Below are 21,448 nucleotides of genomic sequence, written 5' to 3' on the forward strand. Positions count from 1 at the left end.
AATCAGTGAGGAATCGCCTGATCAGTACTAGTCAGATAATCTGCCTGATAGACCCCTGCCGTCGCCTGTAAGGGAAGTAACCTTACAATAACCCATCTGCCTTTTCACCTGTTATAACTTCCCTGCTCCCGCTCCCTTCTTCCTATAAAAAGTGTTTCATTTTATACAGCTCCTCAGAGCTCCTATCTGCTAGATCGAGTGCTGCTCAATTCATAAATCGTTGAATAAAGCCATGAAGATCTTTCAAATTTACTCAGTTGAATTTTTTTTTAACACCCACAAACCAGCTTTCCTGACAGTTCTCGTCATTCCAGTAAATGTACCTTCATTCTTCTGTTGCTGGGCTCCAAAACCTTAGAGTCGTTCTTCACTCCTCTTTCTCTCACACTGCACATTCAAGCTGTCAACAGATCTTGTCCTTCCAGAATCCATCTACTTCTCACCACTTCCAACACTTTCTCCCTTGTCCAGGCCATAGTCTCACTGTGCCTTGATTAGCGCCATGGCCTCTGTAGCAGATACTCAGCAGGCTCTCCCCTGTGCATTACTTATTACTTTGGTAAACACAGTGTCCTTCGGGCCCTCCTGAAGAACAGAGCTGTTGGGTTTCCAGCCTTACGTAGTGCAGCCACTCCTGCATGCCCGCTGCTCTGAGCCTTTTGGTCTCTTCTTCCACCGTCTGCCACAGCAGTTTTGATATGTCTACTTCACTTAATTTGGAACATTGCTTTCTCTGAGCAGCACGTTAGCACTATTTCCTGGGGTTCTTCCCAGGGTGGTAAATCCTGCATCATAGGAGAATGCTACCATTTGAATAAACTCTTGGTGGCAAGAGACTCTAGGTGGGCCCCATGACCATGCCTCCTGGTATTCACAATCTTGTGTAACCCCTCCCCTTCAGTGTGATCCCAATGGGTGCTGAGATATATGTGATTCCATTACATAAGATTGTAATATCTGTCTAGGAGACTGTCTCCTTTGATGGCTTTGAAGAAGCAAGCTGCCATGTTATGAGCTGTCCTAAGGAGAGGGCCATGTGGCAAAGAACTGAGGGTAGCCTCTGGCAGACAGCCAGCAAGAAACTGAGGCCCTCAGTTCCACAGTCTGCACGGACCTAAATCCTGCCAACAACCATGTGAGCTTGGAAGTGGATCCTTCCCCAATCAAGCTTTCAGAGAAGACTCCAGCCCTGGCTGACACCTTGAGGGCAGCCTTACAAAGGACCCAGCTAAGCTGTGCTGGAACTCCTGACGGATAGAAACTGTGAGAAAAATAAATGTGTATTGTTTTAAGCCACTAAGTTTGTGGTAGTATTATCATGCAGCAATAGATAACCAATACGCTTACTCTTACCCAACCTTATGTTCTGTTCATTGTGCCCCACCCCCCCTCGCCCCCTTGATCTAGCACTCTCAGGATCCAGTCTCACCACACTTTCCAGCTTCTGTCAGTACATGCTGGCCGGGTCCTGTAGCTCCTTTCTTCCCTTAGTGGACCAGCACTTCCCCAGTTGGGATATATTGTGACTTGACCCTAGTTATTGGTTTAAACAATTGACTGTTACATTTTGCCAGAGGCTATGACTACTTCACCTACCACCAGTGATGGGGTCTTCATAGCCAACCTGCCAGTGAGTTATTCAGTTCAAAATCCCATTTTAGAGCCTGCTTCCTAAGACTACTTCCTGTACCAACTGCCATAGCTCAGGTACCTTGAGAAACAGATTACAAGACTCTGAGATTTGCAGGCAGGAGGTTAATCAAGGAGCCCTCTCTGGACAAACATTTGCGAGGAGTGAGGGAGGCAAGATTGAACAGAGGGAGAAGTCGAACTGCAATGTTGTTGCAACAAACATTTCAACGGCTCCTACTGGGAACCACACCCAGATGGCCCTTTAGAGTTGTCTCAGGGGGCCAAGACTTTACACCCACTCCCAAGGAGGGGGCACGCCCTGGGCAGGTGACTCTTCACTGAGGGAAATTCCCTAAGAGAAATTCAGCTGAGAGCACAATTGCCAATACTCCCAGGGCTGAGGGGTGGGTGCCTGGATTCAAAAGCACGTTGCAGCACCCCCTAGATTCTCCCCAGTGGAACCCCTTAACCTACTTCTACCCCACCTCACACTTCTTCAACCACCCCATACAAATACCAGCCTCTCACACCTTTAGGACAGATCTGTTGTTGGGCCTGTGAAATCGGGCTTGGGGTGTCCCCAGGAGCTGGCAAAACAACAGTTTCCCAGGGCCTTAGCCTAATCGTCACCATCTCAGAGCAGCTTGAGAAATGGCCCCATGTGGTTCCCTGAGGTTCGGTCCAGAAAACACAGGGGAAGAATCCACTGGGGGAAGAAAAAGACCCTTTCTCCTCTCCCCGAGTGGGCTGCACACTGCCATGGCAGTACTTTATCTCATTTAACATCACAGCAACCATGAGCTGAGCATTATTATCTCTGCTTTATAAGGAAGATCCTGGGAATTGAAGACAAGCAGAAACACAAGTGTCAGTCTCTCCGTAGTAACTGCTCTGTCTCAGTCTACTTTGCTGCATCCTCCACGTCCAGACCCTAAATGCTGGGATAGCTCACTTACTGGAGAGTCTCCTCTCGTTCTATGGCTTTAAATACCATCTTTATGCTGCTGATTCTAAATTTGTAGCTCCAGCTCAGACTGCTCCTCAGAACTCCAGGCCTGGAGATTCATTTGCCTTCTCAGCATCTCCACTTGGATATCTAGGAATGAACTTGATAGTTCAAAACAGAACTATTGATTTTCTCCACCAAATCTCACCACCTCTATTCCTACCTCCAGTTTCCATTCCTACCAAGAAATGGCGCTGCCTTTCTTCCAATCGTTCAGACCAAAAATCTTATGTCATTTTTGATTTTGCATTTTGTCTTCTACCCCACATCCAATGTATTTGCATATTTTGTCAGATTTTCCTTTGAAATGTGTGCAGAATCTGATGCTTTCCTACCAGCTTTGCTGCTACCATACTGGCCTAACACACCATCACTTCTCATCAGTGCTATTGCACGAGCCACTTCATTGGTCTTCTCACCTCAGTTTCTTCTCTATAGCTGAGTGACCCTACTAAAATGTGAGGTTATATCCTGCTGCAGTTCAGCACTTTCCAACGGTTTCCTATCTCATCCAGAATAAAATCCAAAGCCCTTGCCATGGTCTGCAAGACTGCCTGTTCTGGCGCTCTCCAGACTCTCTCCTCATGTCCTTCCCTCCTCTCTGACCCTGACATCTCATCCTTTCTTTATTTCACTCTGGCCATTATGGCTTCCTTGCCAGTCCCTGACACCTCAAAAACTCTGCTCCCACCTCAGGCTTTTGCATTCCTTGTTCCCTCACAGATATTTCACAGGCTCCACCTCCCCCTACTTTCTTTCGCTCTCTGCTCAAATGTGTTCTGTTTGAGTGTCCCCTCCTGATATTGAAAGGCATTTCTTACCAGCCTGGCCTATTCTCTAACACTCTTACCCTGATCTAGTTTTCTGCATATCATTTGTTTATTTGATAATTCCCCCCTAGAATGTAAGTTCTCTGGAGGTATGTCTGCTGTTCACTGCGCTGTCCCCAGCACCTAGCATAGTACCTGACACACTGTGAGCACTCAATAAGTATTTGTTGTGTGAATAAACAAATGAGTGAGTGAACTGTCCTGGCAGAGATGTGACCTGGCAGGCTTTTTTCCAGGTTCTTAGAAAGTGTTCTGTGAAAACAGAGGGAGTAACAGATAGCAGCAGAAACTGGTACATCAGCTGCCTCTTTTTTGCAGTCTAGGGATTTCCCATCTTGTATTTGTTACTGTCTTATCATCTCATTCAAAATACAATCCTAAAACCTCATGGCTTCTACCCAGACCAATAGGGTTTATGGCATGGCACAACCAAACCCCTTCTTCTTTACCCATTTCCCAAACACACATCCACATCCACACCCACACTTAGCCTTAGCAAACAGATTCCTCACAGAACACATTAAGCCAAACAAATATATATAGATCTATATTTACAAAAAGATTAGGAAGAGTTTATGCATTTCACAAAAGGATCTTTTGCTTTGGAAAAGGATTCACCACAGGAATCCTTTAAATAACTAGTTCTCTAGATGATTTTAAAATAGGTCTTGGCTTCAAGCATCTGCCCTAGAAAAAAGAAAGAAGGTTATATTTATCAAATACTTACTTATCTTCCAGTCACTGAGGCTGTACCATTGGCCATTGTTTTATTTAATCCTGATGCTTTGTGACTTAGCAAGTTACACCAGGGATTTATCTAATTATTACACCAGTTTATTTGTATCTTTTGAGTTTCTTTGAACATTACAAACCATCATATTTTTTCCCAGGAAAAATATAAAAATATTTAGCACTCTAAGGTCATTTAGTTTTGGGGCAAATAAATTTTACCCACCTCAAAAGTACCCAAGGAGGCAACTTCCATTTCTCGCCGTTGTGATACTAGACTAATCTCCTGTTGTAAACAACTCTCAAACTGGCAAAAAGGCATGAAATTATTGTTTTCAGACTCTAGACAGGACTGTGATCCTTGAGAGAAGGGAAGCAAGGGAGATGAAACTCTCAGTTGCTCTAGCTTTCTGCCTCGAGGCCCTTTACCCACTGTGGTACAGGGAGGGGGCGCTCAAACAGAGCATAGCCCTCTTACTGAACCAAGAACACAGAGATCAGAGTTCAGCCTACTGAGGTGGTTGGAAGTTGTGGGGCAAGGCACTGGAGAGGAGAGAACCCTGCAGAGAAAAACTCTAGACATCTGCCTAGGGGTCCCCATGAATCTTTGGCTGAATATTAAGCTGTGCTTGTGTGGGGCAAGAATCCACAGGCTGGGCAAAGAACAAGTACCAGGGAAAGAACACCACTGGGTGCTGTGAACTAAACAACTACTGAAACTCATACAGGACTGGTAAACATTCGAGTTCTGGCCAGTCTGATGGAGAGATCTCACTGAACTCTCCAGGCAGTCAGGAGGTACCCCAGGAAGGCCACATCTCAGGAGAAGTGTTAATCTAACCTCAGAGTAAAGGCTACTCTATACCCAAGTTGATCCACAAGTAAATTAACTGCCTGCTAAAACAAAACTCAACCCTCTATTAAAGAAGATAACAAAATCCAGAATTCAACAATGTAGCATTCATAATGTCTAGCATCAAATCAAAGATTATTAGACGTCTGAAGAAGGGGAAAATGCAACCTATAATGAGGAGAAATATCAGTCAATAGAAACTGACACTGCCAATGCTTTCCTTACAACATGGTACAATATTTGCTTTTAGTAATGAGACCTCTGAGTCAATAAGAAAGTAAATGATGTCCTGGTTATTTTGTTTAAAACCTAGAAAATTATATGATATTTTTCAGAAGGATTTATATTCACCCCAAATGGAAAAAATAGGACAAGATTTTGTACTTAGAGGGTAAGCTTCAACTCTTTGAAAATCACTCCTGAATGATATGAAAAATTTACAACTTTGTAGAATTATCATGCTGTAAGGGGCCATGGAAAGCATCTATTCCCTTACTTGAGAGATGAGAAAACCAAAGCTCAGTGACTTGCTACTGTAATAGCAGCTGAGTAATCACTGAGCCAGATTAGCTTCCTAAGCCTGTTTTTTTTTTCCATGCTGCTGCCATCTTGTTATTTTTTCAATTCCACAGTATTTATTACAGATCTGCTATGGAGAGTACTATTATAGACACTAGACATAGAACCATGAACAAGTTGGATAAGGCCTTTCTCTCACAGAGCTCACATTCTAGTGGGAAAGGCATGCAACAAGCAAAAAAACCCACAAATGATTAAGAATTCCAAATTGTTAACCAGACTTATTGTGGTGATCATTTTGCAATATGTATAAATATCGATTTATTATGTTGTACATCTGAAACTAATATAATATTATGTGTTAATAATACCTCAATAATTAAAAAAAAATCCAGATTGGGAGAAGTACTCAGAAGAAAATAAAAGCAGGAAAACAAGATAGAGAGTGATTGGGGATGAGATAGGTGCCTTATTTGGTTTGTGCGGTCAGAGAAGTCTTCTCTAAAGAGGTGATATCTGCCCTGAGGCCTGACAGATGACAAAGAGCTGGCCATGTGAAGATCTAAAAGGAAATAATTCCAGGCAGAGGAATAGCAAGTATAAAGCTCCTGAGGTTGGAATGAGCTTGGAATGACCAAGGTAACAGGGAGTGGGGAGGAGAATAGTGATAAAGAGTTCAGGATGGCAGATGTGCACCCCGGACCTACTGCTCATTCACTGTACCTCTTAGTTAAGTCTAGGTGACCACGAAGACCCCGTGGGGCTCTGATACAGTATGGTTCTCTGATTTACTGAGCATGAACAATGTGCCAGGAACAAGTAGGTTCCATGCAAAGATTCAAGAAGAGGTAAGATAACATCCTAGGTGTAGTGTAATAAGAGAGAATGGGCTTTGAAATCAGCTGGCCTCATCTGGATCCACACGTATAAACCATGTGTTCTTGGGCAACTTCTCTGCAGGCTTCTTAGAGTCTCAGCTTCTTTGTTGGTAATAATGGACATAATGTTAACTAGCTCAGAGTGACCAGAAGGATTGAATTAGATGTATAGTAAAACTTTGTCCAGCATTTGGTGCATATTGGCAGCTCAAAAAAAAGTTATTTTCAATCATCTTTCTAGGAACTATGACAGGTAAGGCTCATTGTCAAGGCATGTGAAAATGCCCAAGAAAAGGATGAAAGGATTCATCAGTGAGACGATCTGTATGACATGCCAGCCACGTGCCAGGCACTGTTTTAAGCTCTGGGGATAGTGTGGTAAACAAGACAGACCCCATTTCTCTTGAAGCTTCCATTCTGGACAGGGAGAGTCTAACACCAAACTAAAACAAATAAGAAAAAATAATTAGTGAGGCATAAGTGCTACACAAAGGACTAAACCTGAAAGATATGATGGAGAGGAACAGAATGTTTTATATAGACTGGATAATCTGGGAAAACCTTTCTCATGTGATACTTAAGCTGAGATCTGAATAATAAAGAGGAGCCAGCTGAGTGATGACCTGGGGAACAGCATTCCAGGCAGAGGGACAACTAACGTAAAGGCCTCAGCAAGAAAAAGATCACAGAACGTGGTGACTGGAGCGTAACAGGTGTGCAGGAGATTTATATCAGCTGAGGCCAGAGGTGAGGAGCGGTCAGATCCTTAGGGCTTTAAATGCCAAGCTAATCACAGATAAAGGGCTAGTCTCCTTAATATATAAAGCGTTCTTAGAAATTGAGACGGTAAGGACAAAAACTCAATAGAGAAACAGGCAAATGACAGAATAGACAGTTCGCAGAAAAAGAATAATAAATGATCCTTATACATATAAAAAGATGCACAACTTCATTCATCATAAGAAAAGTGCGGATTAAAGTTACATTGAGATACTATTGTAATCTAGATTAGCAAAAATACCAGAGTTGAATAATGCACTCAGTTGGTGCAGATGTGAGAAAACAGGCATTGTTGATAGGAGCGTGAAATGGTGCAACTTCAATAGGATACAATCTGGTAATATTTATTAGAAATATAAATGCATTTACTCTTTGGCCAAGTAATCCTTTTCTGGGATTTTATCCTTGAGATATGCCTGCACACAAACCGAAAAACCCACGTGTGAGGCTGCCCACTGCAGCCTGTTTGTAATAGCAAGAGACAGAAACAAACTTAAGTGTTTACTGAAAGAGGCAGGTTAATAGATGATGGTACATTCCCACAGTAGAATCCTAAACGGCTATAAAAAAGGAATGAGGAAAGGCCTTATATTCTTACATGGAAACAAAATATATTAGGTAAAAAAAGCAAAATGCGAAACATGTATAGTGTGCTACCATTGTATAATAAAGGAGGTAATAAGAAGAGAGTCTTATTTGCTTGCATTTACTTTAAGAAACATGACAGACTTGTAAAGTGATTACCTGTGGGGAGAATAGGATGGGTAGACGCAGGAGCAGCACAAGACTTACTAACGTATACTTTTTTATATCATTTAAGTTTTCGAATCATGTGATTGGTATTTTTATTCAAAACTTAAAAAATAAAAAGTTAAAGACAAAAATGAATAAACAAGAAAACCTACTGATTGAGCTCAGAACAAATAAAGGTCTGATAAAGAAATTGAAATTTATTTGAAGTATGATGGGAAGATGTTGTAAGTTTTAAACAGGGGATTGACAAGATCTGTCATACTTTGAAGAGAGTGCTTCATCAGCCCAGCGGGGAACAAAGTGTAGTGGGTCAAGGAGGATGTGGAGTCTGTTAGGTGTGTTGGTTTACATTAGAGATGAGAATGGCAGACTAGGATGAGGTGCTGCAGATGGAGAGAAGCAGAGTATGTTTTGGAGGTAAAGTCAAAAGGACTTGCTGATGGATTGGCTGTGGAGGCAGGGGGAGGGGGAGAAAATAAGTTTTGTTCCTTGAGCACTGAAGTGGATGATGCTGCAACCAGAACTTAGAAAGCGGTAAAGTAACTTACAGATGCGGTGGTTCATAAGGTTTCATGGAGAAGGTTGTGTAACAGCACAATCGTGAAGGACATTGGGATCTGAGGAGATGGTGAGAGGGTGTTGCCGATGGAGAGGAGGGAATGGAGCAGGCAGGGGGCAGCAGGCAGGAGAGGGCTCTGTCTGCGGAGTGAGTGGGTCTTTCTCCTAACAGTTGCTGCCATTTTTCTTTGTTGTAGCTCACCTCAGACCCACAGGCATGAAATGACTTGAAATCAAATCCTCCATTTCCATTACATGCTTCTTTTAACTGCTTTCTACACTTCCTGTGACTGTTTCCTTGTAGTAACTGAAGAGTTTCTAGCACACACGTTGGCACTCTGAGAAATATACTAAAAGAAACAAATCAACCAGTCAAAATGGGGACTGTTTGGCTGGGTTAAAGATTTGTCGCTTTTTCCTCTGCTGGCACGATAAGGGAATGACCTTCTCTTGGAACTGTAATGGAATGGCGAAGAAGGGCAAATCTCCCCAGAGTCCAGCTTGGACGCTCCAACAGATGCTTCTACTTTTACAGCTAATTTTTAGGCTAAGAAGCTTTTTGTTTTCACCTCTCCTCTCCACTTAGGAAAATGATTTGATGACTAGACTCCTCAATGGAGAGACCCCTCTGCAGATGTTGTACTTTTCTTGAAAGAGTAGTGGCCCCAGAAGTTCGTGTTTCTGATAAAGAAGATACTTGAAGCTCTGGTTTCCACTTTTGGGGTAGATTGTTACTATCTGGGTTGGGTTTTAATACAACAATCCAGTTTTCTCCCTTCCTACCCTTTCCCTCCACCAAACAGAATCCATGTGTTTTTCCCCTTTTAAAATTCAGCATTATTTCAACACTCTTGTCAAGTGCACTATGTTTTTTGCAGGAACTATGTCATAGGCAGTTTATGAACCGAGACCAGTAACAGACCAGCAAAAGCTGTTCCACCCAAGTGGCTTATGAAGACTTTCAGCTCTGGGCTTTAGATTGGTTAAGTGGGAAAAAACCAAGCTGGGTTTTAAAATTGAGAAATTCTTGTTCGCCTTGCCCATCCTTCTTATAATGATGGTGTGCCATGGTCTATGAAGGGATCATCAGTGCTGGGGCTTCTGAGCTGAGAGAAATATTGAGAACATGTTAATAAAAAGAAAGAGGAAAATAGCTGAGATGTAAGCATGTGTGTGTGTGTGCGAGCACGTGTGTGCATGCGTGTGTACACATTTCTGACCCTCATTTCCTTTAAAGTCAAGGTGGGGTTCACTTCAGTCATGTGGTTCTATCTTAAAAGTTTTTTCTTTTTAAAGAAATCTCAGAGGCAGTAAATGGAGAAGATCATTAAAAATCAATTCAAGCTGTGACCTTTTGAAGAGGGGAGGTGATGTCATATGACCTTTATTTTAAGTGTGAAATCAAATCTACATAAAGTGCAGTATTTAGTTCCTCTGAAAAAGTTGAGATTGAAATTTAGACACAATGGCAGCAAATATGCCAAAATTCAAACTTTAGATTATCAATGATGCCTATAGAATTTAAACCAGTCACTTGCCTGTTTTCAAACACATTGTATTAGGGAGGAGCAATGCTGTGGGTTTGGCTTGCTTTGAAACAAAATGATGACTTTTTTTTGGAAAATGGCACTTGGTAATATTTCTTCACTTCACAGAATTATTATAACATTCACAAATGGCTGGAAGAAACCAACACTTTATAAAGGATGTTTTATTAGCTAATATTAATTTTTCTATAAACATTTGTGGGGAAGGAGGAAGAGGACGAAGAGAAGCAAATCGTCGCTTGTGTCTTGGTCAGCTCGGGCTGCTATAACAAATACCAGACCAAGGGGCTTAAACAACAAACTTTTATTTTTCACAGTTTTGGAGGCTAGAAGTCCAAGGTCAAGTCACCGGGAGATCTGGTGTCTGGTGAGAGTGCACTTCCTGGCTTGTAGATGATTGTCTTCTCATTACAGTGTATCCTCACGTGAGGGAGAGAAAAAGTGAGCTCTCTCCTGTCTCTTATTATAAGGGTGCTTATTCCATCATGAGGGCTCCCAAAGGCCCATCTCCAAATAGCATCACTTAAAGTGAGTCCAAAGTCTCACTTAAATGTCATCTAAATCAGCTATGACTGAGAATCGGACTAGGGACAATTCATCCTGAGGCAAAATTCCTCTCCAGCTGTGAACCTGTGAAACCAAACAAGTTAAGCACTTCCAAACACAATGGTGACACAGACACAGGACAGATGCTCTGAAGAGGAGCAGAATGTGCCACCCCAAAATATGACTGTCGGGGTTCAGGATGTACTACCCCCCAATATGCTGCTTTGGTATATTGATTGTTTTGAGCTGTAGGCACTTGAAAAGACAGCAAATGCAGGAAGGGGCTTTCTCTGAACTTCCCTCTTATCTGCCTAAAGACAGATCCTTCAAAAGGAACTCAGTTGTCATAAATCCCCTCCCCAGGAGTTTTATTAATCAGGGAAGGTTGACTCATCACACGAGAGACACCACTCTCAATAGACACCACACTCAAACTTTGTTACAAACTACCATACCTCCTATCTATTCTTCTAAGGGCCCATTCATCTTTTCTAAAAATCATTTACTTTCCCCTAAAAGACCTATATCCCTCCTCCCCTTTGCCTATTAAGATGGTATTTAATCCTGAATTCTAAAGCCACCTCCTTGAGTTACTCATTTTTCCCTGGGTATCTACCATGTACTCATGTTAATAAATGTCTGTCTGTTTTTCTCTTGTTAATCTGTCTTTTATTGCAGGGACCTCAGCCAAGAACTCAGAAAGGTAGAGGGAAAATTATTTTCCTCTCCTGTAATTCCCATTCCAAAAGGGAGGGATTGGAAAGAAGGAAGGGGTGACGGGTCCCAAGCAAGTCCAAAACCTAGCAAAACAAACTCCATGAGATCTTAAGGCTCCAGAACAATCCTCCTTGGTTCAAGGCTCTGCCCTCCAGGTCCACTGGTGTAGCAACATCACTCCCACAGCTCAGCCATGTTGAAACATGAAAAGTTTGGGAAAGACCTAACATTACCAAATTTTTTTCAGACAATTTTTCTCTAAGTTTTCTGAAATAGCAAGGAACAAAAAAATCAGATCTGTTTTTTACAATGTAGGTCAGACAACCTATATCTCTCATTATGGGTCATGGATTTATAACCATATTTGGGTCATGAAATCCTTTAAGAATCTAAAGAAAACTATGCCTAGTTGTCATATGTTAGGTTCCCAATGAATTGGATCTATTTTTGGTCACTCTTCCTATCTATTTGAGGAATCTATTTAACGCTTCCTATTTTAATAGCATAGTATTTTTATTATAAAATTTTACACTAAATTTTAATCTCTGCTAAGTCCTGACCACCCTCACCATTCTTTTTAAAAATCTGAATTTGATGGGAAATAGATGAACTTTTTAATAAATGCTTCCAGTCGAGTTGAATGATCATCTGGGAGAAAAAAAAAGATCCCTACCCTCATGCCGTCACAAAAATATAGAATAAAGATCTAAATTTTTAAAAGAAATTAATAGGAGTGTTAGTCTATATTTAGAGTTAGAGAGACCCTAAGCAGGAAAGGAAACCCAGAAACCAGGGGGCAAAGATAGACATAATTAACTACATAAAATTACACATTTTATCTTGGCAATATCCATTATAAACAGAATGGATGAAAAGACCATCGTGGATTAGGAAAATATTTGTCACACATGACACGTCATATCACGAATATGGAAATTATTAAGAAAAATACAACTCAATAGAAAGATGGGCAAAGGAAATGGAAATGTACAGAAGGACCTGGAAAAGACCAATAGCTATATGATAATTTAAAACTCACTGTTTATGAGGATAATACAGATTCAAATAATGAGATACAATTTTTCAACCATCAGATTGGCAAAATTTAAAACATGTAATACTGGTAAAAATAATAGTAGATGATATTCATTAAGTGAGTAGCATGTGCTAAACACTTTATATGGATTATCTTATTTAATATTCATGATAATGCTAAGAAGTAGATTTTTTTTACATTAAGGAAATAGCTCAGCTAGCAAACGCCAGACCCAAGATTCAAACCCAGGCAGTGTGACGCCTGGTGGCCAAGCTCTGATTCAAAATGCCCCATGCCCATGAGGCGGCCTGTGGAGTGCAATTTGCTACAACCTTTAGCGAAAGTAATATGCTAATGAGACATTAATATTAAAAAACTCATTCCCTTTGACCTTGGCATCCCCAAAATAAAAGAACCACCATGATCCTGGCGTTACCTGTTCTTTGACTACTTAGTAGAACTTACCTGTAAAACCATCTGGGCTTGGTTGTGGTTTTTCGTTTGTTTTTAAATTTTGTGTTTTGTTGTGAGTAAATTTTAAACCACTGACTTTCTTAATGGTTAAAGATGTATTTTCAATTTTCCGTTGCTTCTTGAATTGGTTTTGGGAAATTACATTTTTTCCAGGAAATCATCTGTGCCATTTACTAAGCTTTTGTCTCTCAATCTACCTTTCCTATCAGCCTGGTAATGCTGGGGCTAGGGCTCTGCAAACCTCCCCAAACAAGTTGGACAATCCCCAGCTCAGGGACGCCATTCTTCCTACATCTCTGAATTCCATGTTACCTCAGCGTCCTCTCTTCACCTTACAGTCCTCCAACACCTGCTTAACCAAGTCCTTACATTAATTTCTCTCTGTTGAAATACCCAGTGCAGGTTCTGTTCACCCAACAGGACCCTACCTGACACGTCACCCACGTTGTCTGTTTTCAAATTTATTAGAATAAAATTATTTATGGTGATCCCATTTATTAAAATCTCTGCAGTATCTAGTGATTTCTCGTTTTTCATTCCTAATGCATGCATTTATTTTTACTTAATTTTTGTCTATCTCTAAGTCTTTTTAAGTAATAATTAGTTTTTGGCATTTTTCCTAACTTGCTTTGTTGGACACACTTTCACTTTCAACCTTTGTTTCCCAATATAAGCATTTTACAGCTATGAATTTCTCATAAATTACTGTTTTAGCTGTATGTTTGAATTTACTATTTTCATTATTCTTCGTCTATATATAGTCTAATTTCTATTTGAGTATTTCTTTGAACCATGAATTATTTAGAAGTATCTTAAAATTCCCAAATGTCTTGAGTATTTCTAAATTATCCTTTTCTTATTAATTTCTAAACTGTTTGCATTGTGGTTAAAGAACTTAACCAGTATGATAAGTTCTACGATATTTGCTGAGAATTCCATAACGGTCTAGTAGCGGTCAATTTTTGGAAATATTCCATGTGTACAAAATTCTCAAATTTGGGGGCACAGGATTCTATGCGTGCCCAGTAGAGCAAGCTTAGTTGTATTGTTCAAATCGTCCGTATCCAAATCTTTTTGATCTATCCACTTCTGAGAGTGACATGTTGAAGGCTTCTACTGTGATGATGAATTTGTCCATTTCTCTTTGTGACTCTGTCACTTTTTTTTGCTTTAAAGCACTAGAGTGCAAGGACATAAATATAAGGATATTAACTGCAGCAGAGCATCTTGGCAAAACTCTGAAAATATCATTTCTAAATGTCCATCACTAGTGAATTGGTTGAATTCATTATATGAAATATTATATAGCCATTAAAAAGGATAAATTTGTTCTATATCTACTAACTACAGGGAGGTCCATGTTAAGGGACATAGGTAAGTTTCAGAGTATGTATATAGCAATCCCATTTTTAGTAAACAAACCAAAAATTACTCTATTTGTGAACACATGTCAATACATTTGAATTAGAAAAAAGGCCGTTAACATCAGTTCCTCTAGAGAAGTGACTGGAGAGCGTGGAAAAGAACTTTGACAAATAACTTTGTTTTACCTCCTACAATGACCATGTTTTACTCTGACAATTTAAGGAAAGTATAGTAAAAAAGAGATGATCAGCACTCATGTTATCAAGCCTGATAGGAAGGTATGCCATGTGAAAACAGCAAGTTGCAAATGTCATAATACAATCTTCTTTAGTATAGTGACATGCACATGTTGATATGAACATAAAGAAATGTCTGAGAACACATCCACTAAGTCAGTATTATCTCTAAGTGGGAGGATTGTGGGGGCCTTTTCACTGCTACATTTATCTGTTTTGTTTGCACTCATTTTATACATATATATCAATTGTGTTTTCAAAAAAATAATCGTTTTAAATTAGAAGAGGTGACTACAAAAATGCTATGGACTGTCTCTCACATACACAAAAAACCTCCAAAACAACAGAAAAAGTCCAGACACTATGCAAAATTTTACATACAATTTCAGGTAGTTAATCCACTCTCTGAAGCCCTTTTTATGGATTGCCTAGGTTTCTGCTCCAGTAGAGCGTTTAATGGCAGAAAAATTAGTTGACTTGCCAATTCCTCGGTCTATCCTCTGAGAAAGGAGCCGGCTCCAGGGCATAGTCTTGGTACTGACAAATGGCTGGACTCTCATCTGTAAGGAGGACTCCACCCTTGATAGTGAGATGCTTCTTAAGCCCCTCACACTGCTCCTGCTGTGTCAGCACCTATGTGTAAGGTGTGAGGGGTGGGCTGCTGGCCTTGACATTCTTAGGTCTGGTTTCAATCATTAAAATCACTAATTGTCAAAAATGGAAGAGAAGGTAGGGATATGAGTGTGCAGTTTGTAAAAACATTTAATGTTATAATTTAATCTTTGATAGTAAAAGAAAACTATTGTTTTCATAATATAAGTGTGTGTCTGTGTTGGGGGGGCATGCCACATACAATTTGAGCTCTAGAGAGGAGAGAGAAGTAGCTGGGAAGGTAGGCAGATTATTCTCTTAAAACCATGCTTAGGAGGTTGAACTTTATCGTGAATGCTAATGGGGGAATTACTTAAAGGCTTTAAGTTGGGAAGTCACAGGATTTGAGTCTTTAGGATTCCTTTGGCTGCATGGTGGAGAAAGAATTAGAGAGGAGCAAACTGAGAAGTCAGCATACTACTTAAGACTGTTGTAGTAATTCAGCTCAAGAGATAATGGGCCTTGGATTCTGGGTAACAGCAGTAGGAGTGGAAATATGTCAGTGGTTTGGAGAAATATTCCAAAGATAGCATAAACTTGGATTAACTAATTTGGGGGTGTGGGAGCCAAAGAAGAGTCAAGTTGATTCCCAGGTTTCTGGCTTGGGCAACTGGAAGATGGCGGTGCCATACTGATAGAGAAAGCTGGAAGCAGCACTGGGCTATTTGGAGGGGATGAAAATAGTAGAGCCAAAATACATATTATTTCTCTTTCCTTGCCTCTAGGAGATTGAGAGAGAGCCTAGAAATGGATTCCAGGGCTGCCACCCACTTCCAGGTCTCCTACCACCCACTTCCGGGTCTCCTGCCACATTTTTCTGAGAAGACTGACAGCTCTGCTGTGCTCTCCTCTGGTCTGTCCACCCCATCCCGCTGGTCTAGTGAACCTGGAGCATTCTCTTGGCCTTCCTCCACCCTCCTCCTCCTCCACACAGTTGTAGCAGATGATACATTTAGGAGAAAGTCACAATGAAAAAGGGTTATATCACTTAAGGGTAGAATTTAATGATGACCAAACAAGATATATATTAATAATTGATATATATCTTTTTATTATGCACAGATAAAGGACTTAAAACTGTGGATATCAAAACCATACATCTAAGCATGTTCACAAAATTGCCGACACATTGAACAGAGAAAAGAATCCAACAAGGGTGTTCAAACTGGCCACAGGGATTTTAAGGGTACTCTTTTTACCCTCGTAGATGATGAAAAACAGCAACAAAATCAGGCTCATTCAGGAAAAACCAGAAGAGAGAAGTACTGTATTTGGAAACTGATAATAGTCCTTTTCAGAAAAACATCTGTCAGTTTCATGAACAACCCCCAGCTAAAACAAACAGGAAAAAAATCACACACACAATTCACCCAACAAAATGTGCTCTGTTAACACAACCAGCAGTACAACCAGCACGCAAACCATGAGGTAGTTATAGTACAAAAACGCTGGCACGCGTGTGCGCGCCACCACACACGCTCACACTCATGCCCACAACAGAGCACATGAAGGAAATGGGTTTACAATCTCATTACAGACAAGGAAAAGACCATTTTTTTTTGTTTGTTTAGAAAATGCTATAGAAACAGCTTAGACAGGAGGAATCTCTGACTTTCAAAATAGAGTAACAGCTGGTAAACAGCACACAGAGCGAAAAAGCTATAGGATCTTCCACAATCGGCCTTGGAGTTCAGAGCATTTCAACAACGGCTTTAGCATCAAACAACAAAATAAAACGGCCTCTGCAAATTAAGGGTGTAGCCTGCAGAAGTAACAAAAGACTGCGGAGAGAAGAGTTTATCTGGAATATAATAGTAGTTTTAAAAACTTGGAGAACGTGTTATAAAGTAGAGCTTGTACTTTGTATTAAAACTGTGAAGTATGAAGCAACTGGAAATGCTGTAAGAAGAAGCTAAGGAGATTTTTTTCTTTAAATGTTCATTTTTCAGAAACATTTCAGAAATACTTAATGACATTCACTCTCCAATTAACATGGGATCAGGTTATGTCAACATGGATTTCTTGACTCGAATAATACTTCTGACAATAAGACCCAAACAAATAAAGGTTGACTTTTTTCTTCTCTTTTAAAATCTTTTGGTTTGCATCTATAAATTTGTAAATTAACTTTAAATTATTTATAAAATCATTGGTAATGTAGCATCTCTCTCAAAAATATACATTTAAATATATTACAAAAGGTTGTAACCCTGTCCATCTATGAATTCGATCTTTTAATATCTCTTAATAGCTAATTTTCTTTTTAGCAGGATGTAAAGGGTTTTTTTTTTTTAAAGCAAAGAACTGATCAAAAGAATTCACAGTAACTGAAATTAAACATTTCATATGGAGTAACTTAAATTTATCTAAAACACTTAAATATATCTTATACACAAATTTTTGTAGTAAAATATAGCTATAAGTGACTTAAAGACTCTAGTCTTCTTTGAAGACATCTTTAAACATTTTTATACATAGAATATGCTAATACAATACATTCTGCTGAAGGTTAGGCAAAGCGCATTATTTTCAAACACAGGTAGCGTAATCTAGGTCCTCCACTCTGATACCTTTATGTTAAAAAAAGTTAACTGAAGGAAAAAAATTCTGTAATCTCCTATCTTCATTTGTATGTGGAAAATTATCAATGTAGATAGCCTGGAAATCTTAGCTCTCAAGTAATCTGTTTTGGTTAAAAATTATCCTGATTGAATGTCTATACCTATATAATCAATCAGAGTATTATTACTCTATGATTAGATAACAATGATCATCAATTGCCCCCTATTTGTGTCCCTGGTTGACACGGCCCTCAGATCTTGGGTGTCATCACCATTTCCTACTTGAGGTTCTATTCACAGAGAACCAGACATGACTTCCTTATTTTAAGGGCAGTAAGATTTGCTTATGAATATTTTGGGGTAGAATCTAGCCTATGCTATCCGTAGAATTCTAAGTCGCTTGGGGGGAATTCTGGAAAACGAGTAATTATTTATTTGCAATGAAGCTGTCCTCAGTAGTGAATGATTTGGCACACAGATTTCCCTCTGGCATTCTTCTTTAACATAGAGGTATCAGTTGAGCTTATTTTAGCTGCAGAGTGGCATCATATTATTCCATTTTAATGAAATTCACCTCAAATCCTTTTTGAGTTTGGGATATATTTAAGGCAAGAGAACTAAAGCAATCATGAGTGCCCTTTTCCCTATCTCAGCACTTTCTTGGCAGAATTGGTGACACTGTTAAGATAACCAATAAATCCAACAGGATCTGCCATGCATTTGCATCTTATAAGAGCTTGGTTTTTACAAAAGGAACTATTAAAAAGGCTGATATGTTTTCAGTGGAAACACTAATTCTCCCAAATATATTTAAGAATAAGTTCCAACTCTGAAGGCACGGGACATTATTAAAAGGGGAATGAATTTTCTCTTGTTCAACAGAGAAAATGAATGTGCCAGATGACATATTATATACTTGTACTGGTAATCACCGTTCAAATTCCTCCTCAACTTTACAACTCAATTTTACCCCAGTTTAATATTAATTTATCAGAATATGATGTCATAAATGGGCACAAATCTGCAGTCCCAGATTTTGACCATTTTCAATTTCTATACGCCTACAAAGAAATACAAAATTTGCATTAAGACATTTTTGCAGTCAGTGTGCAAGTGTGGGGAGAAGGAGGAAGCTGATAAGGTAATCAGCATTGGTTTTGGCCCAGGGCACAAGAAAGGAATGTTGCCTTGATGTGTGTCAGGATGCAGTCCCTGAGGCCAGCACCCATCAAGCTGACACATCGGCCCCCACAGGCTGTGGCAGCAAGGTGAGAAGTGTGCATCCAGAAGGTGCAAATCAGACATGGAGGAACCCACTTAGAAAGTCTTGAAGCGTTTCTTTTGTTTCACGTCTTGGTTCAGTTATGAAAGAATCTTTGGCCACATTTCCTTACTGGTTCTACTATCTGGCTGTTCTCCGTTACTAACTCCTTGAGTCTGGGTAAAACTGAGGGCCCCAAATTATGAATGTTCTTACCTGGACAAAGCAGCATTTTAAAAACTGGCATGTGTTTCACATTGAAAACCCCCAAGCCTGGGAGGGGCTGGTGGAGAAGGCCACCATCTTAGCTTTCTCACATGAATCCTAGTGTGTTACAGAAGTCCAGGGGTCACATTTATATTAACCCTGGGTGTGGGGGTGAATACAACAGGTGATCTTTACATTGAAATTCACTCTCTCTCTACAAAGGAACCACAATCAAGCCTTCCGAGTCTGGAGTCTGGACACGTGGTGTCAGCCTGGTGTCAGCCGCGAGCCGTCAGGCCCTGCCCTTGGCAGTGGCTGGGCCGGGCTAGGCTGTGCTGCTGCTGGAGCAGGGCGTGCTCTGTGTGCTGCCAATGCTGTGGGCTGCACTGCTGTTTTCCGAGGCTGGCGGGGAGGTGGGGACTTGCTGCCTTCCTGCAGTCTCCCCTGTGGGTAATAAAGAAAAAGCGCAAAGAAAGATGCATGTTAGTGTGTGCATTCTTGAAAAGACCATTTCCTCCTCTGCCATCTTATCTGATTAATGTTCTTCTCAACGATGGGCAGAAGCAACTAGACCAGAAGGCCTCATGCCATAAGGTTGTTTTATTTGCTGGTGTTTTTTGTTTTTAAAGCCTCTTGCACGGGGAAAAAAAGAACTGCTTTCAAGCTGACCGACAGGCAGTTGTAGTGGCTAAGATTCCTGACAGTTGACAAGTATCCCCAGGGCTTCAGTGTCTACAACCTTTGAAGAAACCACCAGCATCTGTACTGTGTGATGCAGCTGACCAGCACCTGTATTCAGGAAACACTGTCCAGCTCCTCTCATAAAGATGTTGTTTGGAAGGTGAGACCTTTAAACCGTAATATAAGAGAACCTAGGCAGTATGGGGGCCTTTTTATGAAGGCACTTGTTCAAAATGGGGGTGGTGAAGCTTATATTTCACCGTAGCTACAACAGAGAGAACCACGTGCCCCAAGCACACAACTTACCTGAGAAATGGAGGTGGGAGGAGCCTGCTCTCAGAAAAACCTTTTGGGGAAGGGGTTTAGCTGTTTGCACAGGGGGACTGTGGTTGCCAGGGAACACCCCCTCCACCCTGAGGTTCACTGTGGGGTGCAGCACATCTCCTAACGCACTAAGCCTCCCGCTTTTCATTACACACCCCACTGCATTTTAGCTAAACTCACTCCTCGTGCCAAATGTGCAGTGCTCTGGCGAGCGAGGAAAGCTTGGGTCACACACATGGTTTGCATTTAGCACTGCGAAAGGCTCTGGAGCTGTCTTTTCTTCAGCGAAACTGGCCTCAGGGCGGCCCTCAAAAAATGGCTCTAGGTAGGGAAAAGTGATCAAGGCTCTCAATGACAACACTGCATTTTCTTTGAAAAGTCAGAGCATAAACTTCATAAAGGTCTGGTCAGCGGTGCCCCCCTCCAATGTGGGAGGCCCTAGAGGGCCAGGTCTGTTTATGAACGAGCCTCCTCTTTCCTGTCATGCTGAAATACACAGCTATCAGCCCAAGATAAGCAACCCTCCAGCAGCTTCATTAAAACAAAACACCCGAGCAAGCGAGCTCTGCCCTCCAAGAACAGGAACTTAGCCCGTTACTTCCATTCCCTTTCTGGGGCCCCTCAAAAGCCTCTGCCAAAAAAGCAGTTCTGCAAAATGTAGCCCCGGCCCCTGCCCCTGGGTCTGGTTACAGTGTTCTCAGTCACCCATTTTGCAAGCCATGCAGCTACAACACACATTTTTGCGTCAACCTCAGGGCGTTTATATTATGCTTGTTGCATATTTGGCCCTTGCTGTATTTCCTCTGATTATCTTTTTTCTGGGATTGGTGGCATAAAGAGGGGACGGGGGTCAATATTCCTCAGAGGCACAGAAACACTGTATTTTCACTCTTCTTTTTTTGGCAATCTATTTTGGACCCTTCCCAACATTGCCCTCTACCCTTCATGTGTGTATGTAATTAAAGGTGGGGAAGTTTGCCTCAATGACAATGACTTTCCGCCAGAAATTCACTTTCCCCAGAGCGGGAGCTTCATTTCTAGAAGGAAATCAAATCTCTTAGCTATTCTGATGGCCACAAAAAAACCCTCCAAAAACCAAAAACCTCAAGAGACCTGAATAAAAATTCAGCCCCCTTACAACCCACATGTTGGTCCACACCCAGCTGGATCCTCATGTTATCAATCAGAAGGACTAACGTGGCTGTACGTGAAGCATATTTTAAAAATGCCTTTTCCCTACTTAAATAAAGGATACATCAGAAAAGCAGGAGCTAAGTCAACACTCCACCTCCCCTTTTTGGCTC

General features: G+C 40.8%; 1 protein-coding gene across 2 annotated transcripts in view; it reads right to left on the minus strand.

Moving 5' to 3' along the window:
• Positions 1 to 16,135: 16,135 nt before the first annotated feature.
• TGFBR3 (transforming growth factor beta receptor 3) overlaps positions 16,136 to 21,448 on the minus strand; it is a 187,212-nt gene continuing 181,899 nt past the window's right edge. For both annotated transcript variants that reach the window (XM_046645291.1, XM_046645290.1), the window contains exon 17: positions 16,136 to 19,583. In XM_046645291.1, coding sequence (XP_046501247.1) covers positions 19,465 to 19,583 — 119 coding nt within the window. In that variant the 3' untranslated portion in view covers positions 16,136 to 19,464. The remainder of the gene's footprint in view (positions 19,584 to 21,448) is intronic.

This window comes from Equus quagga, chromosome 18, assembly GCF_021613505.1.
Source record: "Equus quagga isolate Etosha38 chromosome 18, UCLA_HA_Equagga_1.0, whole genome shotgun sequence".
Classification (NCBI taxonomy): Eukaryota; Metazoa; Chordata; class Mammalia; order Perissodactyla; family Equidae; genus Equus; species Equus quagga.